At 49.0% G+C, this 24652-nt stretch overlaps 1 protein-coding gene across 2 annotated transcripts in view; it reads left to right on the plus strand.

Annotated features, from left to right (window-relative positions):
* The window catches only part of PAX5 (paired box 5), a 128477-nt gene extending 123081 nt beyond the window's left edge, over positions 1-5396 (plus strand). For both annotated transcript variants that reach the window (XM_063179815.1, XM_063179816.1), the window contains 2 exons: positions 4736-4822; positions 5230-5396. In XM_063179815.1, the coding sequence (XP_063035885.1) occupies positions 4736-4822; positions 5230-5288 (146 nt within the window). In that variant the 3' untranslated portion in view covers positions 5289-5396. The remainder of the gene's footprint in view (positions 1-4735; positions 4823-5229) is intronic.
* Positions 5397-24652: the final 19256 nt, after the last annotated feature.

Here is a 24652-nt window from a genome sequence, read left to right on the forward strand (position 1 = left end):
CCCAGATTTTCCCCTGAGGCACCTGAGCAGATGGGAAGGATCGTTTCCAGTGTTGAAAAAGTCCCACTTCAATGGCCGCTTCTACAAGCAAAGGCTTACCAAAGAAGAAGGATGGAGAAGCAGTGAAGAACAGAAGCCTGCAGTGGTGGCAAATTCTCCCCACAGCAGCAGCCTGGCACCAAGACCATGACCGTCCCTGCTCTGATCCCGAGAGCACGCGAGAGAGCTAAGGCCGGGCCCAGTCCCTCACCCCCAGCCAAAATCTTGCAATATCTGTGCACTTCCTGAGAGAAAGCCCGCCAGCTTAGAGGTGGTAGCAAACTGCACCCTTCCCCCTCTTCCTCCCCCGAGCCACATCTTTTGTCTCTTAAGTATTGTAGTTATCATCTCAGAGGAAACAAATGGGAGAAAATTCCCTCAGAGAAGGAAGAAAAAAGGAAAAGTCCTAGCCTCCAACATTCCTGTTGCACTGTACTGGCTCTGGAGCTTCTGATTGATGAGGTCTTTTGAGACTTATGTGTTATACTTAGAAATGGCATATGAAGCTCCTTTGCAGACTGTTTGCTCAAATTCTGCATTTCAATCCAAAAGTACCACCAGCTGGACAACAACGTTTGACTGATCTGCTGTTTTCTGCTGGTGCTGTCACGCAGTCCCAGGACTCATGACTGCTGTGCTTCATAGGGCTGCAGCCAGATACTCTACATGTTGAATGATGTCGTGTAATGACAGTGGTCAGGCTTTTTCCATCCTGGGAAGTTTCCACACCTTGGCTGAACATGGCCTCTGTCTGAGCTGGTCATGCTTTGACATGCTTCTGCCTTTCTGCAGAGCAGGAAGTTTTTCCTTACCCTCCTGGCCCGTTGCCACTGCTGGTACACGATGTGCCTGCAGCAACAGTTCTCTAAAGCCACAGGAGTATGAAAAACATGGTGATATTTTTTCATTCACCTCTTTGTTCTCGAAATTTTTATACTCATGCTTTTCAGCTTCTCTGCAAATCAGAAAGAAAACTTTCAGGAAGCTTACCTTAAAATCAAGAAGACTGGTAAAGATGAGTTGACGGTCCCCAGAGAAGGAATGCAGCAGAGTGGACAGTACTGTTTTGCAGCGGCCCATCCACCACCATCCGACTGTCTATCTCTGTCCCACTGTCTCAGGGTGGAATGCATCTCCTGGGGCTTGCCACTGGTTTGTAGCAGCAGTGTTATTTGGAATCAGTCTTTGTTCTTTCCCCTCCTTACCTCTACTTCTGGGGGCATGATGGAACGGTCTGACCCCTTTAGGGCTAAAGCCGTATGTGGAGTGTAGAGACAGGTTTGTGGCAAAGAGGTGAGCTAACTCTCACAGCAATCCTTTGTTTTGTATCTTTGTGTTTCATGGAGGTGAGAACTACAGAGGAGAAAGATTACTTCATATTACATGAAGGAGGGATGTGTGTGATTCCCACCCTTTCCTCATGTTGTGACAGTCAGTGTGCGCAGCATACTGCGCGTGTGTGCGTCCTTGGATGGCTGATCCGTGGTGTTTGTTTTTGAATGGGGCGAGGGCTGTCTGCTAAGAAGTGCTGTCAAGAACTGTAGTTGATGGACGTTGGAATATCTGGTGAAATTTGTGAAGCAGTCATGCAATGTTCATTCATCTACCTTAGTTTCACTTAGGGCTGTACCATTTGTCTGCCCAAGTCTTGTGGTGGTAATAACAGGGCTTGAAATTTTCTCCCCCACTTCTCTTTTTCCCCTCCCTTCTTCCATGTTTCTATGTTTCTTTCCTCTCATTTTCCTTCTTTCCCTCCTTCTCTCTCTCTCTCTCTCTCTCTCTCTTTTTCTTTTCCCCCTCCCCCCGCTCCAGCAAGGCTGATGGATATGCAGAGTATGTTAAGAAGCGAGCAATACTGTCACTGAGCTGATGGTGCTCAGTGACTCCTCGGGCTTCTGGCTGGTCTGTACTGCAGGAGCTTGACACCCTGACCACTGAGGCATAAAAAACAGAGAATTGGAAGCCTCAGCCTGACAGGCACTGGAGCATCCCCCAGAGAGGGTCCACGATGTGTGTCTGTGTGTGAGTGTGGGGAGGAGGGCAGTGGGGATGGTGGGGGAGGAGGGCAAGACAGGAGAGGATGAAACAATGAAATGTCAGCCCATTCCCACCCACAGCCCTGCTGCAGCAGTGATAAACGCCTGCAAAGTGCTGCTGCCCACTCCATGGCATGCACAGCATCAGCACGGAATGGACCATGTCTGTGCAGCTCCGGGAGAATAGGACAGGGGAGGGAGAGAGGGATGGAAAAAGGGAGGAAAGGATCAAGGGAAAGGAGAGTGCTGGGAGAGCTGAAAATGAGGCGTCATGTTGTCCAAGGGGAGAATGCTTCCCCTTGGGATGAAGCTCTTGCAGGCATAAAACAGCTCATAGTGAGCTTTGTTTCAAGCCTGGAGTGCTCCTGGTGCAGGAATGACAGGACAAGCTTTTCTCTGCATTCTGTGCAAAGAGCCCACAACAGCGATCTACATCTCCCATCCTGTCCACTCTGTCCCTGGCTCCATGCACTGCACAGCGCTCAGGAAGGATGTAGCAGCAAGGTGCACTCCCATCTGCTTTTGTGTGTCACGTCAATCAGGCAGCAACTGTCTTGCACAACTAAACCAGAGCTCAACCTTTGAAAATCTCACTTTCCTGTGGAAAGGAAGAAATGCGACCCCTGGGGAAGGTGGTGTGTGATAGCCTTCTTGTAGAACAGGCACCCAGAGAATGAAAGGATTTCAGTGTGCCACACATTGGCAGGAGAATGTGACTGCGACTTCAGGCCTGGGAAACATTGTGACTCTCACAAGTGAAGTTCCCAGACAGACCTCTGCCTGTGTGCTTTGCAGGCTTGGGCAAATACCAGAAACACAGGCCGGGCCAGAGATGAGCAGGATGCCCAGGAGCTGTAGAAGCAGGGAAAAATCAGGGAGGACTCTGGGTCAAACAACAGCCTCAAGTGCTTTGATGCAGAGGCAGAAAGGACCTAAGAGAGGCTGCTGTGTCCTGCAGGAGAGAGGTGGATTGCTGTCTGGTGGAAGGCCATGGGGATGCTCTTGCCACTGGCTGCGGTATGTCGAGTGGCTGCAGTATGTTGAGCATCTCTTTGGGCATTGTCAACTTTGCTATGCCTTACTCTTTTAGAATGAGCACTCTGACAGAGGTAACCTTCAGGCACTGAAGTCATCCGTCAGCCATAGGGACAGGAGCAGAGAACTGTAGGTACTGTGTACTTCCCTGTGAAGAAAGGTTTGAAACAGCTCCATTTTTCCTGGCACAGGGTGAAGTACTGCCATTCCTTAGAGGCAATAAGGAAAACTCTGAGCTTGTGAAGAGATGTTGGCACAGCAAGGTGCGCTAAGTATGGAAGCACTTGCTGCTGCATATTTTGGACCTTCTCTCTATGGAAGCTGTGTTGGGGGGAGAGAGAGCTCCTTGTAAGTGTCATGGGTCCAAAGGGCTGCAGAAAAGAAACAAGGAAGAGATGCTAAAAGAGACTTCCTGTAGCAGAAAAATGATGGGCTGATCTGGCCGTCAGCACACTCGGTCTGTTCATCTCATGATGCAGGCAGAGAGGCAGCTTGTTTTTCACTGAAGCAGAATCATGTGGAGATCAAGCCATCCTGGACCTTACCATATGTTTTGGTGACCAGAGCTTCATCCCCTCTTCCCTGGCACCAGTGTGCCAGCAAATGGCCTAAACCATGGCTACTGACTGGCCAGGAGACCCAGATGTGGTTTCCAGGCTGGATCTATAGATTGTACGGGACAAGGGTGCTTGAGCTGCTCAGGACACTGCCAGGGGTCCACTGCCTACCTGGGGTTATGGCAGCTCCTGGATGTGGGGTCATGGCTATGCCAGTGCCAAGCACCAAAGCGGGCAAAGGTCATAGCAAGCATCTGCTGTGGCCTGTCAGCCCTCAAATCTTGCCTTAGGAAACATACCCTTTCTCCTGCTGTGCTGTACTTTTATATATTTACATGTGGGAGAGGGAGAAAGGAAGGAGGAACAAAGAGAGAGAGGAGGAAATCTGTAATTCAAGGAACATTTCCTAATAAAACAGCAGCAGTGTTGGCATTTGTGTGGTGGAGGGGCCAGGTCAGAGCCCCATGGTGTAAGGCTCTGTTCTGAAGAGCTTGCAGCTGAAGTATGAAGCAGGTGACATATGAAGAGAACAAACAGATGGGAAGAATGGGAGCTGATGGGGAGATAAATAGCCATAATTTTTCAAGCCTTTTTTGTGCTTTGGTCTGGAGGGTTCAAATCTGTCTGAAACTGAAGCAAACATCCGTCTCCTTGGGTTACAGTGTTGGAGAAATATCTGGGACCATGACAAGTTTTCCATGAAGGGTATCCAATATCTAGAAACTGTCTGGTACATCTTCTCCTGCAGCAGAGACCATCTGGACAGCCCTGTCCTTGTATTGTGCTTCTCTCCTGAGTCCTGTAGGGCTGGAGAGGCAAAGGCCAGCCCCATCAGTGTGTCCCAGAGGCCTGGGTTGCAGCACAAAAAAGCCATGTAAAAGATGTTTGCACCCATTTACTTAATCCTTTATTCCATATTCCCCTTCCTCAAGGCAGAGTATCCTCCAGTGCTTTTACTGTGGCTGTCAGTAGAGCAGAGCACACACTGGAGAGCCCTTTTACCTCAGAATGGTAACTGTCATCTCAAATCAAATGACCTTTTTTTCTGTCTTTGTCTCTTTAACTTAGGGAGCGAGTTTTCTGGGAGCCCATACAGCCACCCACAATATTCAACATACAACGACTCCTGGAGGTTTCCCAACCCTGGACTCCTGGGTAAGTGTTCACCCCTGTCTAGAGAGATCGTGCAAGGTGTGCAGTGTTTGTCCAGCCCTGGGATGGGCAGAATGTGTGTCCCAGCTTGTCCTCAGTCATGTTTACACCCAGAATGGGACTGCAGGTCCCCACTGGGATGCATGATTGCTCATGGTTCACTTTGCCAGCAAGATGGCCCAAATGTCTTGTCTTCCTGTTTCTGATAAAAATCCTTCCAGAGTCATAGGGCATTGCTGGAAAGCTGAATCACCGAGTTTTTTGAGGGTATGGGACCCTGTTCGGACAAAACTTGGGGTGCCAGTTTGCTTGCAGCGAATTGTAAGCTCCCCTGCTTCCTATGACATTGCTGCTGGCTTGTGTGTGTGCTTTGCATTTCTCCCTGATCTCATGTTGTGTTTGCTTCCCAGTTGTGTGTATGCCTACTCCATCTCTCCTCAGCAAGGGACCACTGGTACGGCCTCACTGATGCCAGCATGGTCCTTATGAGCAATGGGAGACAGAAGCCCTGTAACTCCTGCAGGATCATGGCCCTCATGTGAAGGATAAACATAATCTATTTTACACCCCGTCAAAAGCTGGCCCACTTTGACCTTATATACATGTAGCATGCAGTAATTAGAATTTTTCCCTGCATAATTTGCATGGATGAGGTAAGTAAAATACCAATTAATTGTCATCTCTCAACACAGGAGTAGCATGCCTTAGAGATTTCCAGATTTATGGATGACAGGGCTGTTATATGTGACCTCCAGCAGCGAAATCATTTTGAATTTTTGTCATACTTTTTTCATCCAGTTTCTTTGTTTTAAGTAATTGAGTCCCCATGTAATTGAACCACCCAGGCTGTATTCATCATGGTTCTTGTCCTTAAACAAATCCTTTGGGAGCAATAGACAGCCTCTGCCTCTCATGCCATGGTGCTGGTATAATGCTGTTATTTGCTGTGCCACATTTAAGGGTTTGTTAGCGCTTCCATCATAAATCAACAGACAGATCTTCAGCTAATATGGATGGGCATAGCTGCACAAAGCCAGGGGAGTCCCCGTGCTTAAACCCACTGTTTCCATGGCCACAGCCAGTGGTGCTGGCAGAATTTTGGTTGAGCAGCATGGGGAAGATGCTTTTGCCAGAGGCAAGAGCACACACCATGCTTTCTTCATTTCTCATTTTGCAACTCCTTTCGAATCAGTAAAGCTGCTTCAGCAATGCTCTGCATCATGGATAGGCCTGGGAAGCCAGGTTTTGTGTAAAACAACAACAACAACAAAAAACTTTAAAAAATCATTTCCTTCTGAAGTGTTAAAGAAATTGGCATGATACTAAAAGTAAATGACAACCCAACTCTCATCCTGCTCTTCTGCATGAAGACAGGACTTCTGGAGAGGCTCCTGGGCTGTTTACTGTGTTCCTGCCTGGGGATATTCACCTCCATTAGAAGGGTGTGCACTCTTTCTGGAGCCATCCCAAAGCCATTGCTGAGCCACCCCACCAGTGCGGGCAGTGGCCCTTCCATTCTGTCAGCAGTAGGTTGGAGCCATGGCCTGCTCAGCTCTTTATTGGAGGCGATGGACCTGTACCAGCTCTGAGCATGCTGTCCACAGTGCTGGGCAGGGCCGGTCCCTGTGATGCCTTGAAGATGCTGAAGATGGATAAGTCTGGGTCAGCAGAAGACTTTTCACAGAGGCCAGTCATGAGACAACTGCTTGCTGCCAGGACCTTTTACCTGTGCCATATCCTTTTTTCCACATTGATCCTCTTTTTCTCATTTCCTTTTTGGATCATGCATTTTGGGGGCAAATTCTGACTCATCTTTGACATATGAACAGTTATGGGCATAGTGTGCTTCTTACAGCAAAGCTTATTCTCTGGCTGGAGGGGATTTCTTCAGCAGATTTCTTCATGCATTTACCCAGAAGCATGCTGTGAACATGTTTTTACAGGAGGCAAAGACAAAAAGAATCAGAGGCTATAATATTTTTCAAGAAACTGTAGCTTTCTTGAAATTGAAGTGCTTCATGCTCTAATGTCAATGCGTTTTTTGGTTTTTTTTAAGGAAAATGTAAAATATATAATCTTGGCTTCCTTATTTTTGTCCTCTTCAATATACTTTGTTTCAGCATTTAAAAAAAAAAGAAGAAGAAGTGTGAGTTTTTGTTCTGCAGTCCTAAAGATGAACTTACCATTTCAGTTCAGTCTGATCACAGAACTGGGGGGGCTGGAGTTTCCTGGAAAGGGAATCCCCTGTCTGACCATGGGTACGTCCAAGTACCATGGTGTGATCTGATCAGGAATGTGTCTGCAATCAACTGCAGTCAATGGGTCAGATGTCTCTTGTGCATTACAGAGATCCCTCTTATCCGCAGCTCTGCCTTTGACACTCGAAGCCTGATCCTACAATCCCTTCTCCCTAGTGCCTGCTAATCCCACTGGTAGTTTAGGGCAAGGAGGAGTCTGCGGCAGGGCCTTTAAACCTGCCCCAAGTCTCCCTGCACACTCAGAAGGTGCTGTGTGATGAGCCTGGGCACACTCAGTGGAGAATAGGTTAATTTGAACTATATCCAGGATGCTTCCACTCCTCTCAGGAGTATACGTGAGTGCATTTAGTAATTCTCTCCCGAGAACAAGCTCTGGCAGTATCAGCCTCAGAGCAGAAACCTTGACAAAATTAATCAGGACTGGTGCATTGCCTGACACAGTTTGTTTTACAAAGCCCTGCTCCTTTCACTGAGATGAAAGTGTAATACTGTAAGCACTTAGCAGCACCTACGTTCAATTAATTCCCTGTGCTGAGAAGGAAGAATTGCACTACAGCAATCACACAAGTCTGAGACCTGTGAAAGAGGAGCTAAAAGCAAAAATGTCATGATTTGCAAGTGGAGGAAAGGATACTTGGATTGAAAAATTATATTTGGGTAGAGTAAAAAGAGAGAGATGAGAATAGTGAGAAAGCTTTGGTTTTTAGTCCCCAGTCTTTGTCCTGTGTGTGTGGAGTAGCAAGGAGGGGTGTGTGGTGGTTTCTTCAGGGGAAGGCAGAACCATGCTCATGCAGACACTGGGACTTGGCTGTCTGGCCCCAGCAGAACATCAGCTACTCACCATTACCCTGCTGTCTGCTCTGCCCTTGCTTTGATGCTTCTCACCTCTGCACCACACACCAAGCCCCTTCTGCCCCAGCTGTTGTGAAACCAGTGCAGATGGGGGAATGTCCTCCCTCCTCTCTGAGCAGTCCCAAATTCTGTGCCCCATGGCTCCTGGGGAAGAGCAGACAATCAAGCCACGGTCCTTTAGAATGGTCAACAGAAGCAAGGGCAGAAGAAGTCAGTTACCTGCTGCAGCTTTGCAGTGTCTTCATGCTCTTGCATCCTGATCACCCTGGTGGCGCCCACACCTCTTTGGTGTCTGAGAGAATGTTTGCTGTGGGGAATGACTCAGTACCACCTCAACCACAGCAAGAGTGAAGGCAGTCCCCAAGTTCCTGGGGGAATGTGCTGGGAAGAGGACATAAACCCTGGCTACTTGTGTGGTCTGGCTCAGTGGCTGAAATGGGTATCTCCATCTCTTAGCCAGACAAAGACTTCGGGGAAGGAACATCTTTTTCCTTTCTTTTTTTCTGCATATTGTCCTGCAAATGACCTGCAAGCAGTACAGTGCAGGGATGCACACGGAGGCACATGCATGAGCCCATGAGAGGCAAATGTGCGTGTCTCGGGCTCTTGGCACATACATACAGGTGCACACCAGCATAGGATCAGCTCAACATGTGCATGGTAAGGACAGATAACAGCACCACTGTCTAATGAAGAAAAGGTCAGTTTTTGTTGGCTTGTAGCATTTGTGTCAATCCTGCTCACTGTGGGTTGTGTCTGATGCAGCGTCCCTGCTCACACGCAGATGCGGTCCCTGTGCGCGGGCTGGGAGGGTTTGGCTGCACCATCACTGGGCCCTGTCTGCCCGTTCTGGCAAGGCATCGTGCAAGGGCAGGCCTTGGAGCCTCTCAATTAGGATTAGATTCAATTCCTCTGTGGGATTCTGTGGAAAGATTAGAGAACAACTAGGCACTAGAAATGACTGTGTCAAGAAGTAAATTGATGATAGTATGAATTAGAAAGGAAAAATGACAGAAGGATGGACTAGTCTGTTCTGGATGGGGGCATGGTGACAGGAAGAGTGAGTGATTTCATTTTTCAGTTTAAATACAAGCTTATTTGATTGCACAGCTGAAAGGCAAACTGGCAAAATCTAACTTGAGAGAAATGTAAGGCCTTTGGAATGCATGGGAGAAATATTGGGCTTTTTGTAGCTGCATTGAGTCAGAACAGATGTAGAGGAAGAGGGAGTGTGAAAACAAAGGCTCTGACCGCCAGAAGACCCCAGTTACCCGAAAACTTTAGAAAGCACTGCATCCAGCTCTGGTGGGACCCACACACTGCTCCATGAGTCAGAGTGAAATTGTTTGGATTCCTCCTGTGTGTTTCTCCTCCTGCCTGAGCTGAGCTGCCATGACTAGTGCTAGTGCTGATGCCAGTGGGGACTGGGATCTCTGATGAGCTCCATCACTGTCTGCTCCACACTGAGCTCCTAGTGCTGTGATGGGTGAGGACAGCATTCCACCTGCCTCTTCACTGGCCTGTGAGCTGTTTTACCTCCAGGTACTGCCTGCCATGATCCCTAGGGACATCTGTGCAGCTGGACTGGCCATGAGGGGACATGGGCCAACAAACTGGGCATCCCAAGAGGGCAGCTCCCAAAGAACGTCCTCAAAACCCCAGATAGACATGGCATGCACATTTCAAGGTCTGATCAGCTGTTAACTTTTGCCTTTGCTCATTCAAGAGTAGCCAATTCAACCAGGGAAGTTTTCTCTGCTTTCAATGTCTTGAGTTTGGCTGGGATATGAAGTATATGACATTTTATTTTAGGCTACCCATGAGAATGGTTTTCACTGTCCTTGTGAAGCTTTCCAGTATTCTCCAGGAAATATAGCTCGTGAGGCTGGGGCTCCTTAGCCCGATGTCAGTTATCTGAAAGAAGACTATCTGTCCAGCCCAGGATAGCAGTTGTGGTGCCCTCAACAGATAACACAAGACTACACTTGTGTAAACATAAGTGGAATGATGACCTGCTGAAGGGATCTGCTTTAACACCATTGACTATGGCTTAAAATATTTTTGCTTTTAGTAAATAAACCTAGGTCAGATTGGCTCCTGCCTAGGAGTCTGTACAAAGACATCTTTGCAAGTGTTTATCCTGGTCAGTGATTTCACGGACTCTCTTGAGTATTCTTGTGTACAGTAAAACTGTCTTTCTAGTCAGCTAGACCACACTTATGAAGATTGCTTTACTTTGTTTAAACCCTTCACAGTGGGTTTGTGTGATTTTGGATGTCTGCATCAGTAAGGATGCAACTGAGGACAATACAGACCCACACACTGTGTACGAGCTCCTGTTTTGCCACAGCACAGTGCAGGAGACACATTCCAGCAGCCAAAGTCCTCTGTTTCTGACCTCTCAAGGTTCCAGAATCAGAGTGCCACATGCTGTGGTAGGATACTGATCATGACGAAGTTTTCTTCTCTGACCAACTGTGCTGAGCAGCACATTGCACATATTGGGCAAGAGCAAATGCTGCCTGTGCTCTGTTTTTTGGATGCATCAGCTTGTGCTTCCTTGGAAATGAAAAGCTGGAGGCTGGTGATGAAAGCTGAGCTGATCTCCTGATGTGGCACTCTGGACAAATGCAGCCTAGAAGGAACAGCTGGGCTTGCCTGTCAGATTGAGCCTGTTGGATCCAGGGCAGTGAGGTAGCCCTGCATTTTGCTAATGGTTATCAGCAACTTTCCCTGATTTTAGGGATTAGGGTAGCCTAAAATCCCTGTGTGATTCTTACTCTGTGCCTGGGCTTTTGAGCCAGCAGTCCTCAGGTAATCACTCAGGTAATTTTGGAGTGGACAGCAAAGTGTTCCTTGGGAGGCTGTACAATAAGAGGAGACAGCAGGAGGGTCTCCAGCCTCCCAGAGGGGAAGGCTTTTGGCTCAGTTCAGAGCATGTTACCAACAGCACCAGGCATGCCAGCTGGGTTCCCCTTGCAGCTCCAGAGGATGTGCAGGGCCATGGTGCTAGAACAACTGGGGCACTGCTACACTCAGGCCATGCCTAGGGGCTGGGCAACCACTGGACCTGTAGGGACAGTGTTTGCTAGTCTGGGATGGGAAGTGAACAACCAAAAAATGCACCTTTGGCTTCACTGCCATGGATGCTTTCCTAGGGGGCCCGCAGTCCCCACTGAGGTGGTGTCACGATCCGTCCTAGTGAACGGATGTTGTGATGGTTCGTAGGGGTGATCTCAGGGTGCAAAAACCAACACGGTACAAGGGGGTTTGCAGTGATAATCAAATCAAATGCACCTTTATTGAATGACCACAGCAAAATGCGATGGAGACATTAAGGGAGAGAAAAAGATAGAGAGAGAGAGATGAGAAAGAGGGGTTGTAGCTACCAAACATAGAGACGAAGTCCTTTGGTCCAGTCCAGTCAAGGATCCGCCTGTTACGTTGGGGGAGATCTCAAAATCTCTAGCTAACTCAGAGGTTTTTATTATGATAATTCTGTTGAAAATTGTAAGGGGAGGAGGAGACAGATACAATAGGGAACAGATGTAACAGGTAGTCCATGTTCTCAGCAGTAAATGAGAGCCATTGTTTTCTTGGTTCAGTGGTCACAACCTGCAGGCAAACATCTTGCTTTGGTCAGCTTGCCTCCCCACACACCTCCCCCTTCTCACATCTCCGTCTGTCTGTCACGGTGGTTGTAAAACAGGTGAGAGTCTTTGGTGGGAGACCACCCGAAACTCAGGAGAAGTCCAGCCAGGCCGAGAGGTGGGACAGCTTCCAGAGCTGCTATTGTTGCAAACAGGGCACAGTGCCCCCTTCTTAGCATACAGCAAACACTCCTGTGAAAACAACAGCTTAACAGTGAGCTTTCAGCTCTCAGGGCCCGTGGCGTGTGACTTTTCTCCTTCAGAGCCAGCCAGAGATTCTAGACAGGGGGGGTCTTCTCTTCAGTGGTCCCCCAATGACAATCGTGAGGCAGATGAGGGAAAATTTGCACAGACTCTCACAGAAGTCACTGCTGCTGCAGCAAGTCACATCCAGGGCTGTGAAGACCTTTGACAGTGTCTGATAGACTGCTGTCCCATGTGTGTTGCAGGCAGGGAGCTTAGGATGGAAGGCAGCTCTCAGACAGGGCCACTCACGACAACAAACCCGGCAGCCCTTACTGCTCCGGAGCTGTTACTCGCATTGGGTCATTGTTGCTCATTCAAACCTCCCTGACAGTCTCAGATGAATGTGGCTGAGTACCAGTCCTTCCAGAGGGGTTCTTCCACACTGTGATGTGCCTCACGTCCCTTGCATGTGAAACTGGTGACTTGCAGACCAAACTGGTAGCACCCTGAAGAAAGAAAATTCCCTTCTGAGGATGGATTGGAGTTGCTTTCATTGCAGGTGTGCTTGGAAGGTTTCTTAAAACTGTTGCTGGCTGGAAAGATTGGTATCTCTCTGGATACCAAAGACTCTTCCTCATTAAAACAAATAGTCCAAGTTCCTGATGATCCTTGGGTAATCATCCTATCCACCAGTGCTAAGCCCTGCAGGACAGGCAATTTTCACCAATATTTTTCAGGCCTTTTCTTGGTAAACAAGTGCTTTCATTGAAATACTTTGAATACTTCGGGGGTCAACCTCCTCCTTCTAAAAGGAGGGGGAAAATTAAAAGAAGTCGGAGCATGGTAGTATGTTGGGGTTGGAATATCTTGATTTTCAGTTGTGAAAAGTAATTAACTTCTTTTCATGAAGTAAATGAAGTTGATGTTTTGAGTGAAGGAATGGAAGAAGGTATCGAATGGCAAGCAGCAATGCAGAGCAGCGGTAGCCTCCTTCTCATGCAGAATGAATGAATGAATGAATGAATGAATGCAGTTTCCATTCTATTTACCCAGCCTTTATTGAGGCTTTGGCTGGGTTGCTCTCTGCCACCCACTGTCAGAGCACTGCGGGCTGGCAGCTCTCCGCCTTTGTGTTCCTCACGGTGGTCCCATGTCTCGCAGGCTCCCCCTACTACTACAGCGCCACCGCCCGCGGAGCAGCCGCGCCCGCTGCGGCCGCCGCCTACGACCGCCACTGACGGACGGCGTCCGGGACAGCCGCGACTGCCACTGCCATCCCGCCGCCACCGGGGCTGCCTCTCCCAAAGGGAAGCGACATGATCACTGAAACTTTACTCTTAAAGCTTGTTGGACTGATTGTTGTACTCTTGAATCTGGTTGGGTCCTGAATCAAACAGAGAAACAGGAGCAAGTGGCACTCCTGAAGCTCTGTGTGGTCAAAAACGTGTGGTAGCTTCATGTTCTTTGCAGCCGGCTGGCTACTGCTTTAATCGCCTGCGGGTGCCATGGCTGTATCTGGGGATAAGCAAGAAGTGTGAGCAGCTCCCCCTGGGGCAGCTCCCTCTTGCTGCACACTGAAACAGGCTGTGAGACTTAAGGCAATTTTCTTTTCTTCTTTTTCGTCTTCTTTTTCTTCTTCTTTTCTTTTTTTTTTTTTTTTTTTTTTTTTTTTTTTTTTTTTTTTGTGTGTGTGTGGCAAAGAAAAAAATCAGTCTGCTCAACTTTACGCAAGCACACCACTGTAAATATTTGCTTGTTTGTATTACTGTAAGAATAGCTTAAGCATAAACAGCAACACTGTACAAGAATGAAGTCAAAACACATCCAAAAGTGTGTTTTGAAATTGGTGCACTGATTCAAAGAACTCAGTAAGCTTTAAGCAACTTTGAACCAGGTTAACACTCGTTGTGGCTGTATTTTGGGCTGATGTTGTTTCTATATAGAGCATCCTATTTGACAGTTGTGTGTGATCATGCTATATGCTGGTATCAAACACATGGGCAACTGAAAGACACAGGCAATTTTGTGATACTTTACTGCTTAATATTAATTTATGTTCATTTGTCATCATACTAAACACTGGAACAAATTTACTTGTTTCAAGTTAATTCCAGGAAGGAATTCCTAAATAACAGTTGACACCTTACATATATCTCTGCAGATTGTGTGCTAAATCCCAGTCATGAAAACCCCAAGGGGAAGGCAGAGAAATACTGTGGTTACAATTTTAGTTAAGTGCATACATTGAGTGGGGGGTACCAGGCATGAGGGCAGCTGCACTCACATTCCAAGCCAAGCAGAAAGGGAAATTTCTTGTTTCGGGGTGTCTGTACATTTCTGTGAAGGCATTGCAGATTCTGTAGTCCAGACATGCCTGAGGGGACTTTTGCCCTGCTAATTCTGTGTTTCTTCCCTCCTACTTGAATAGGAAGCACTAATAGTCACACGTTTCAATCTGCACCTTGTGGGGGGCTAAATTAAGAGAGCAGAGCAGCTACGAATGACCACTAAGCAGCTACACCAATCACTGCCTCTCCACGGAGCCAGGAGAGCTGCTGATCTCTCCCTGAAGCCTCCCCTAGCCCAGACCAAGGCACAGACAACCCCAGCCACATAAAGGTGATGGGCACGACCCCATCCCTTCCCTCCTGAGGGCAATGGAGAAGCCCCCTGGTCCTGTAGATGAAGACCTGGCTGTAGCCTCCTTACTCCCAGCCCAACCATCCTCATCCACCCAGAGCTGCCTGGGCTCTTGTGTTGGTGCTTGCCTGCAGAGGAAAGGCTGTTGGTGTCAAACTTGAGATGCACTCCTGTGGCGGAGCATTCAAGCAGGTATTCACCCCATTCCAGCTGTACAAACCTTTCTCTGGCAGCTGCTGAGTTAACACTATTCTCTCTTCCCTTCCCACCTCATCACTTGTGCTGCATATCTGTATCTGTAGTGGCTACTGATGTGCTGAGAGATTCCTTCTCCCACTCCAGTGGCACCTTCTCATGGTATGGAAATGCAGCCATCACTTCCAAATTTCCTGGGCAGATGTGTTCCAATCCTCAGCATGGAGACATCCAGTGACATTTCAGCATGATGTTCATAGACCCCATCAGGGAGTTTAGCCAGAGTCTTTTAAAATAACTCAGAAATAAGTTTTGTGATAAACTTATCAGTGAAATGAGTGCTACTTTTATTCTTCCGGCAATTAATTATTGATACACACCTGTTTTTAACAAAAGACAAATAACAACATGGAAAATTTATACAAGGAATCTTCTGAAGCCCTGATTTGGGTTCATAACTCTCTGCATACCCCATGATTGCTTTCACTCCTTGGACAATACTGGAAAGGCATTTTTGTCCCTGGGACCCTGTGCACGACCCTGGCCAAGGGGTGTGCGTTGTCTCCACTCCAAGCACATGCACCTTCTCTGTGAGCTCAGGAAGGGCTGTGTCTGCCCAGTGCCTTTGCTGAAAAGATGGGAAACAAGGGTTTGACCACCATTGCTGGTGATGTATCTGGAGCAGAGGTGTGCTGAGTTACATTAGCTGTTGTGACACCGTCAGGCTTGGCTAAAAAAGTGTGTGTGCCCAGTGAGGGAACTGCAGCTCATTGGCACTGGGTCCTTCACCCACTCTGCCTACTCTCCTGCAATCACATTACTTTTACTTGTTTCCTCAGCAGCATGAATTGTGTGACCTACATTAATTCAGATAATGTTGAGAGGATCAAACATGAGATTTCAGCAGATGTTATACCTATATTCATGCCAGAAGTGCTTGTAGTTGGGCTGGGGACTTTAGAAAGACATGACAGGTGTGTTTCCTCCAGGCGATGGATGTGTGAATGTGCTCAGGCCTGACTGGTCTCAAGGGTTTCACCAGGGCAGCCCTTGGCCTGCCAGGCATACTGGTGGCTCCATCCCAGGTACTCTGGATGCAAGGGCAGCTGCTGAGGGCAAACCCAAACTCCCACCCTAGCACGTGTGAAGCAGGGACTTGTGCCTGACCCGTCTCCCACAGCATGGCAGCCGTGGCTCACTCACATCTGCTGGGACATCTTTCTGTCAGGAGCAGCCAGTGCGAGTTAGACCATGGAGTATTCATGCCATGCTGCTGGAAATGGCGCTTCCTGACAGTACTTTCTGGTTTGGGGAATATTTCACCTGAGATTTACAAACTGATTTCCTCAAAAAGACTTTCTCTCCATAGTCTTCTTAGTGGGAATCCTCCTCCTTGGGGAGCATCTTTGAAAGCCGCTGTTGGTAGAACGTGGTCATCTGGGGAGGACACAGGATTGCCTGCGTCCATCCATCCTCTGTGGCCGCACTGTTTGGAGATGGGAAGCAAATGATCCTTAGGGGCTGCAGGGAGGGGAGGCAGCCAGTCCAGTGCTGGGGTTTGGGGTACCCTGCTAATCCTTTACTTCAGTGCCCTGTGGAGCAGTGAATCATCACTAAACCCTTGCAGAAATCAACCCCATGAAGTGCCTTCAGGCAGTTTCAGCACTGAACTCTGTTATAGGCTTGGTTAGATGGAGGGTTTTCCAGTACTTGACGCTCCAGCAATAATTTTATCAAATACATTCCTGACACAGGCTAAGAAATTAAATCTGAAAGGTGAAGAGGAAAAATGCTGCTGTGAGACTAAGTCAGTAGAGGCCAGAATCAGGATTGCATGAATGAGGGGAATTCTGACTTGTCGAGGAAACCTTCAGTTAAATGCTGTCAGACTGTGATAACAAAGAAGACACACAATGTTGTGGACACAGAGTTTGTTTATCAGTGTCTGAAGGTTCAGTTATGGAGATATTATTGTTAGGCAGCTCTACTGACTGCAGAGCTCTGGATGTCTCAAGACTGGATCAACAGATCAGAAGTTTTCTTTGATCACTGTTGAAGTAGAAAAACAATCGGGGCTCTGGCATCATGGGGCCAGAGAGTGACTGTTCTTTCCAAGATGTCTGAGAAGTTTTCTGATTGGACTGGCAGTTGGTACAACAACATCAGTGCTTGAGGCACTTGGGAAGGAGATGGTGAGGAAAGAAATAGCACCAGGGTACGTGGATCTCACAATGTGTCACCCCTCCTTGACTCCCTGTGACTGAGTCCCCTTGGTTCTGCAGTGAGGGCAGTGCAATGGGAGACAGCAGCATGGTGGGTGAGGGAGGTGTGATGGCCTCACTGTGCCAGGTCTTAGCAGTTACCAGATGTTGATAAATGCTTTGCTATGCTGGTCTTAGCTAATGGGGTTATATTCCTGGTTTTCTTTTTCTTTAATTTATGTATTTTACACATCCTTCAGTTTGAAGGAGAAAGGAAGCCATGTAATGTTCTTGCTTATTTCCAGACGTGGGTACCCACAGCTTCAAGAGCTGTGGCCGGTAGTAGAGTCAATTTGTGTAGCTGTCACTGCTCCAGCATAGCTCTGACCAAGTGTCCTTCCCAGTACCATGCTCTTCTCTGCATGCATGTGCCGCTAGGAAGCATGAGGCCCAAGAGGTAGCAGAGCACTAGGCTGACCCACCCCATAACTCTGTCCCAGCAAATTCTGGAAAAAACTGTTCTTTCTTCTGGATTCATGGCTGAGATGTGAGCTGAGCAGCAGCTCGTGTCTGAGGTGCCCTGCAGCGTCGCTGAGCGCGCGTGGTGGTCCCGTGGGGTGCTGCTGGCAGGGCTGGGCAGGCAGCCTGCACTGGCAGAGGCGCTGGGCTCTCGGAGCCGCAGCAGCACAAGGCTGGCAGCCCTGCGCTGCCTCAGATCTGCTCCTGCCACAGGTACATGTTACCACAGTATGGCAAACAAACAGATCTGAAAGGATCAAAAGCAATTAGTGTTCTTTTTTTGGTCGAGTTAATGAGCCTTGACATGCAAATGCTGAGTGAAAAGCATGTCAAAGTGGTGTCCGGATTGCTCACCTTGGCACCACAGCTGGCATAGGTGTCAGCTCCAGCAGTGGCCTCCCTCAGCGGTCCCGTGAAAGGCTCTCAGAGTGCAGGAGCTGCACGGGGGGAGCCACACTGAAAGGACTGAGCTGGACACAGCTGCAGCATTGCTGGGCGAGCAGGCATGCGTGTAGCAATTTCTGTCTACACACCTGTATGTGTAGGCACACTTGAGTATCTCAGAAGCTTGCAGGGGGTATGGGGAGGTGGATCCTAGTCCTGCATCAGCCCCAGACCCCACCCAGCCAGAGCCCTGTGTCCAAGGTTTCTGGCTCTGCCTTCTCTAAATTAGGTGGGAAAAATGGCCAGTGGGCATTTAGACCTGCCTTTCCATTTGCTCAGCCTCTTGCGGGAAAAAAAATCTTGTCCTGGTTTTTCCCTTTCTGTAGTGGCCTTTGTACATTTTGAAATTACAGAAACTCATTTCATTGCAAATGGAATTCCTTTCCAAGAAAAAAAAAAGGACAAACTTTTTTTTCTTAGAGACAAACAACTATGTATTAGGGACTTCTAGCATCAAAGAAATACATATCTATTGTATCCACCAAAGTCTGCAATGCCTGCATTGAACCTTACTTCTTTCAAAAGAGAGGAAAAAGAAAGAGAGGGAGAAAAAGAAATGCCTCCTCACCTGAAGAAGTACATACAAACAAAAAATAACTTACACAAAAAAATCCTAAAAATAACAGTTGAATTGCCTTTGAAAGTAGGGGATAACATCTGTTGCAAAACAGATGAAAAAATGCTTCTTAAAATGTGTATGTTTTGTATTCTTTTTTTCTAGTAGGAAAAGAACAAACTTGAAATCTTGGTGTTTTTTCCTTAGTGCTGTGTGTTGCTTTTGTGTGTTATAATATTTGAATGTAATTACAGCGGTGCCAATTTGCCAAAGATGTCGAACATTATTTTGGGGATTTTATTTTGGGTTTTGTTTGGGTAGTGGAAAAGGGAGGTGGGCTGGGGACCAGGGGTGCTAAGGCATGGGTCAAAAAGGAGGGGCCATTTGAAAGGGGTTTTTTTCTTCCTTTTTTTTTTTTTTTTTGTTTTGTTTGGTTTTTTTTTTGTTTTTGTTTTTGTTTTAATTCCTTTTCCTGTCAATACTGGAATTTGTGATTTTATTCTAAGTTAAATGGTTGACTGCAACACTTTTTATTTTTAGATTAGTTGAAGAAACATGCAATAAGATTGGCGTAGTTCAATATCTGTGTGTCTTTTCATGAGAGTGACTGTTACTTGTGGACATTTGGTTTTATGTAACCTTTATGTGAGATAATTATTTGTAAATATTTACCATAATTTTATTGGTTCCTAAAATAAAAGTAATTTTTTTAAGTTCGAAATGCCTGATTTCACTCTTGTCCTCACCTTGTGTCCTGCCTTTCTCGGGAAAAATCACCAGGTAGTTGCATGTGAAGTGGGAGATTGAAGGCCCTCAGGAAAAAGCATCCGTTAGACATGGTCAGTGACTGCAGCCCAGTGTCACCAGACACCCTGCCCAGTGCAGCATGGCTGGGCCCAGGGAGGAGCTCCAGGCTGTGGCAGAGCCCAGGCCACCACAAAATCACGAGGTGAGTGTTGGCGAAGAGTGTCAGGCTCTCAAGTGTTCCTGTGGGCTGATTGTTCTCCCCATGGAGCAGAGGCACCCTCCAAGCCAGGCCTCGGCACTGGGCACTGGGGGCAGGCACGCTCAGAAGAACCTGAGGGCATCCTCCCGTGTGAAGGCCACAGTGGTTGGGCTGAGGCCTTCCCTGCTTCGGGGCAGGGCTCTGGTCTATGGCCAGCCATTCTCCTGTGGGACAGGGTGTCGGGAAAGAGGCTCCCAGGCACGCGGATTCTGCCCCAGCAGCCTTTTTGTTCAAGCCAAAATCTCCTGTAGAATGTAGGACAGATGGGAAGACCTCAGCCTCTGCCCATCTAAGTGCTGACCACCAGATGAGACAGGGCTGCACTGGGCCCTGGAGGGTGGGAGAGCTCACCCTGCCCCTGACCCAGGGACATGTTCCTCAGAGTCCCAACAAACCATGCAATTGACACAAAGGGAATGACAGTGAAGGTGTCCAGGACCTTCACCCTCACACTTTGTGAATCCCTAATGATTTACTATTCCTGAATTCCTAATGGTGATCTGTGTACCCCATTTAGCTGGGATGGAGTTAATTACCTTCATGGCAGCCGTACGGTGCTACTTCATAGTATGGTGCCATGCTCTTGATTTGTGGCTGAAACAGGGTTGGTAACACACCAAAACCTGGCTCTCACTGAGCAAACTAGCATAGTATCATGGGTCAGAGAGATGTTTTGGGTGGGAAAAAAGCTGGTAGAGGGGCAACTCGAGAGCTGACACCAACTGACCAAAAGGATATCTGTAAAATACAGTGCCATACTCACCAACAGAAACAGAGGGAGTTTTTCAAAAGCAAATAGGGACTGGCTATCACTATCAGTCAATTTGTGGGAGGTGGTGAATGGATGCCTTTGTTTTTATTTTTCTCCATCCTTTGGTTAACCTGTTTTTGTCTCAAGTCTTGAGTTTTCTCACTACCACTCTTCCTTTTTTCTCTCCCATTCTGTTTTGGCAGGATTAAACAAAAGGCTACCTGAACACTGAGCTGATGGCCATGTTAAATTCTCTACAGCAATACACTCCTTATAATAAACATTGATATTGATTTTGAGAGTTGAAGTCCTCTAGGAAGCTCAGGACAGTGGGTCTGCATCCCAGTACCATACATTTCAGTTTTAAACCTGACAAGCAGAAATCCCAGAACTTTTCACAATTCAGTAAGTAATTGCAGATAAATAAAATCATAGTCATTGAGCTCATAGACAATGGGCAGAGAGAGGCAGAATTAAATCCACCAGCAGCACACATCCTGGCCAGCAAGCTCCCCTTTGGGAAGGAGCCTGCAGTCTGTGCTGGCAGCATAAAGCAGGGATGCTTCAAGGCAGTTGTATTTCAGAGTGGAGTGGGTATTCTTACACTTGACCCTGCAGTATAATGGAGTGCACTTCAGAAGAACAGGTGTTCAAAAATCAGTTTTCCATAATTGCCAAGTTCACACAGCAGTACTTGTCCAGCCAGGCTGGATTTGTTGCATTCTGTTCCACCCCTGTTGGTCCTCTCCTGGTGTCCTGATGCATTCTCCATGCACCACATGCACCTTGCAGCTCTTTGGGATGCACAGCTTTTGGAATAGCCCTTCACATCCCGCATCCTATGTGGACTGAAGCAACAACCTCCCAGTGCCACTGCCCATCTCATTGCTGCAAGCTGGCGCTCGCCATTGCCATATTTCACTGTGGAAAACTGCAGGAGTTCTTTTTAAAATGAATGGCCAGGAATGAAATTAAGCCAAACAAGGCAAGCATTGTATCTGAGAACAAGAAATCAAAAAGACAAAGTAGTGGCCCAAAACAAAGAGCTAAAAAAGACAGAAAAGAAGGACGGAGAATGGGAAAGGAGTCAGCGAGAGGGGAGAGAGAGAAAGAGAGGGAGAGGGAGAGGCAGAGAGAGAAAGAGAGGCAGGGGCAGGGGTAGGGGCAGGGACGGGGACAGGGGCAGGGGCAGGGACAGGGACGGGGACAGGGACAGGGACAGGGGCAGGGACAGGGACAGGGACAGGGACACGGACAGGGACAGGGACAGGGACAGGGATGGGGACAGGGGCAGGGACAGGGACAGGGACAGGGGCAGGGACGGGGGCAGGGACAGGGACAGGGGCAGGGACAGGGACAGGGACAGGGGCAGGGACAGGGACAGGGGCAGGGACAGGGACGGGGGCAGGGACAGGGACAGGGACAGGGACAGGGACAGGGACAGGGGCAGGGGCAGGGGCAGGGGCAGGGACAGGGACAGGGACAGGGGCAGGGGCAGGGACAGGGACAGGGACAGGGACAGGGGCAGGGACGGGGACAGGGACAGGGGCAGGGGCAGGGACAGGGACAGGGGCAGGGACAGGGACAGGGGCAGGGACAGGGACAGGGACAGGGGCAGGGACAGGGGCAGGGACAGGGACAGGGACAGGGACAGGGGCAGGGACAGGGACAGGGGCAGGGGCAGGGACAGGGACAGGGACAGGGACAGGGACAGGGACAGGGACAGGGGCAGGGACAGGGACAGGGGCAGGGACGGGGGCAGGGACAGGGGCAGGGACAGGGACAGGGGCAGGGACAGGGACAGGGGCAGGGACAGGGACAGGGACAGACACAGGGACAGGGGCAGGGACAGGGGCAGGGACAGGGGCAGGGGCAGGGACAGGGACAGGGGCAGGGACGGGGACAGGGACAGGGGCAGGGGCAGGGGCAGGGGCAGGGACAGGGACAGGGACAGACACAGGGACAGGGACAGACACAGGGACAGGGACAGGGGCAGGGACAGACACAGGGACAGGGACAGGGACAGGGGCAGGGGCAGGGACAGGGACAGGGGCAGGGACAGGGGCAGACACAGGGACAGGGACAGGGGCAGGGACGGGGACAGGGACAGACACAGGGACAGGGACAGACACAGGGACAGGGACAGGGACAGGGACAGGGGCAGACACAGGGACAGGGACAGGGACAGGGACAGGGGCAGGGACAGGGACAGGGACAGGGACAGGGACAGGGACAGGGGCAGACACAGGGACAGGGACAGGGACAGGGACAGGGACAGGGACAGGGACGGGGACAGGGGCAGGGGCAGGGCCAGAGCCAGCGCCAGAGCCAAAGTCAGAGCCAGCGCCAGAGCCAGCGCCAGCATCACCGCGGCCGGTCGGGGGCCGTGCCCGCTGCCGCCCTGCGAGCGGCGCTCCCGGCCGAGTGCAGGGCCCCGGACAGGGGGGCTGCGGGATTGCTGGGCGGGCTGGCTCGGAGATGGGCGAGCTGCACACAGGGGGCTCAGGCAGGCACGCAGAGACGAAGTAGCCAGGACGTTGGCCAGGGACACGGGGAGGCAGGACAGACATAAGAGCAAATGAGCCAAAAGGCAGTGTGGGGCCACGGCAAAAGGCCAAAGCACGGGCTGGGGCCAGGGCAAATGAGTAGTGAGCCAGTGGGCAAGCTGGAGCCAAAGGAAGAGGCACATGACCCAAAGGCCCCTACACTCAAAAAGCCCAAAGCCAAAAAGTCTCCAAAAAGCTCCCAAACGACAACTGTCAGAAAAAGGCCTCCACTCAAAAGCTTCAAAAAGCCCCAAACGAAATCCCCCCCAAACCAGAAAGCACAATTTCCACAGCCCCAGGCCTTGTGATGCAGTCAGTTTCTGTGCCCTGGCCCCTGGCCTGCCTGCTGGCAGGACACCGTTGGCCCAGGTCAGTGCCCCACTGCAGTCCGTTGGTCGGGATCTTTTGCCGTCTGACAGTGGGGTGCAGTGTCTTTGGTGATCTCCTGCTGACTGCCTGTCCCATGTGAGACATGGACTGGTTGCCAGGCAAAGTCCCCCCAGAGACAAGGCTTTCCTCCATCTCCTCCTAGCTCCAGCTTTCTATGCTTCTAAGATTGCCTTAATGCATCCTGCAGCACTTTTTGAGGATGGCAGTGAGCAGATGAACCAGACTGATTTTTCTTTGCAGAGCCTGTGCCAGTGCCTGGTCGGCTTTCAGTAGAGATTCATGGCTTAGCAGCAAAGGGACTTAGGAGAACACTGGGAGCCATGTCGTGGCTGTCCTGTGCAATGGCAGGGATTGCCATTTCTTGCTCTGTTTTTTATACTTTTTGTACTTCTGCTGTCTTTCAGCCTTGCTAGGTTAAAAGAGAAATGAGTCATCTGTCCTGCAGCAGGCAGGCAGTGCCCGTTCCTCATTAAGCCCCTCCACGTCTGGATGTGAAATGCCGTGGCAGCCTGCTGGTAGCAGAACAGTGGGATTAGACCTGACAAAATTGCACTGAGAGGCATGGAATACTCCTGTCTCTTCAGGTGTTAGGCCCCATACTGCTTTCTTCAGTGAGAATGCCCTTCAAGGATGCAAATATGGTTTTAGCTCAAACCTTCATACAAATGGCCATTGTTCAAGATGCCCGGGAATTGTCATCTATACTTTTAATGAATAGGAAATGCAGACCCTTGGTTAAGCAAAGGAACGTCTCTGCATTGTAACAGATTTTGCAGACAAGGGCAAGATGCAGTCCAGCCAGGAGCGACAGGAGCAGAGGTGGTGGGTACACAGGAGCTGGTACAAAGAGATCAAAGTGACAGCTCCTTTGCCAGGATTCCTGCAGTGGGCCATGATGGCTAAGAGCAGGAACATCTGGAAATAATGTCACAGACAGCTGGTGACAACTTATGGCTTCTGTCCTAAGATTTCATGACCTATTTTCCTTCCTTTAAAAAACCCCAAAAGCTTGAAATGCCCTAGGAAGAAAATTCCTTATACGTACATGCACTTTCTTGAAGCCTCTAGGAAGTGTCTTTTTACAGCAGTGTTTCCAAAGCAGTGGGGCTACTGATCATACCTGAACAGTGAACTGACAAGCTCCATGCTCCAGCTGCCACTCAGCTAGATGGATTCTTTCTGCCTACAAACTTGTAGTAACTCTCAATTATTCACCCTCCAAAGCCCTGCTGGACAAGAGGCTTTGGGCCCACCTGAAACTGAATTACATGCCCTTGCTTCAATGCAGTAAGCATTGAAAATGTAGCCAAAACTGCAGAGCCAATGTTTGTTACCATATACATGGAAAACTGACCCACCAACAGCAAAATAGGGAGAATCTGGCAGTCTGCAGCAACCTACCATACAAGTAAAGGCTAGTAATTAGCAATGGGACATGTTTTTCAGAAATATCAACAGAATAGGAACGAATCCCACAGAGAACTTCCAAAAGGTATAAATTTATGCATTATGCTGTGCAATCTCATCTGCATGTGCAAAAAGACACGGTGGTGCTAAAACATGCAAGAGCCCTGTGGAAGGAAGGACTGGTTCCTGGCTAGCTCCCCTAATTTATATGCTGGACATGACATTCTGTGGT

This window comes from Melospiza melodia, chromosome Z (genome assembly GCF_035770615.1).
Source record: "Melospiza melodia melodia isolate bMelMel2 chromosome Z, bMelMel2.pri, whole genome shotgun sequence".
In the NCBI taxonomy this organism is placed as follows: Eukaryota; Metazoa; Chordata; class Aves; order Passeriformes; family Passerellidae; genus Melospiza; species Melospiza melodia.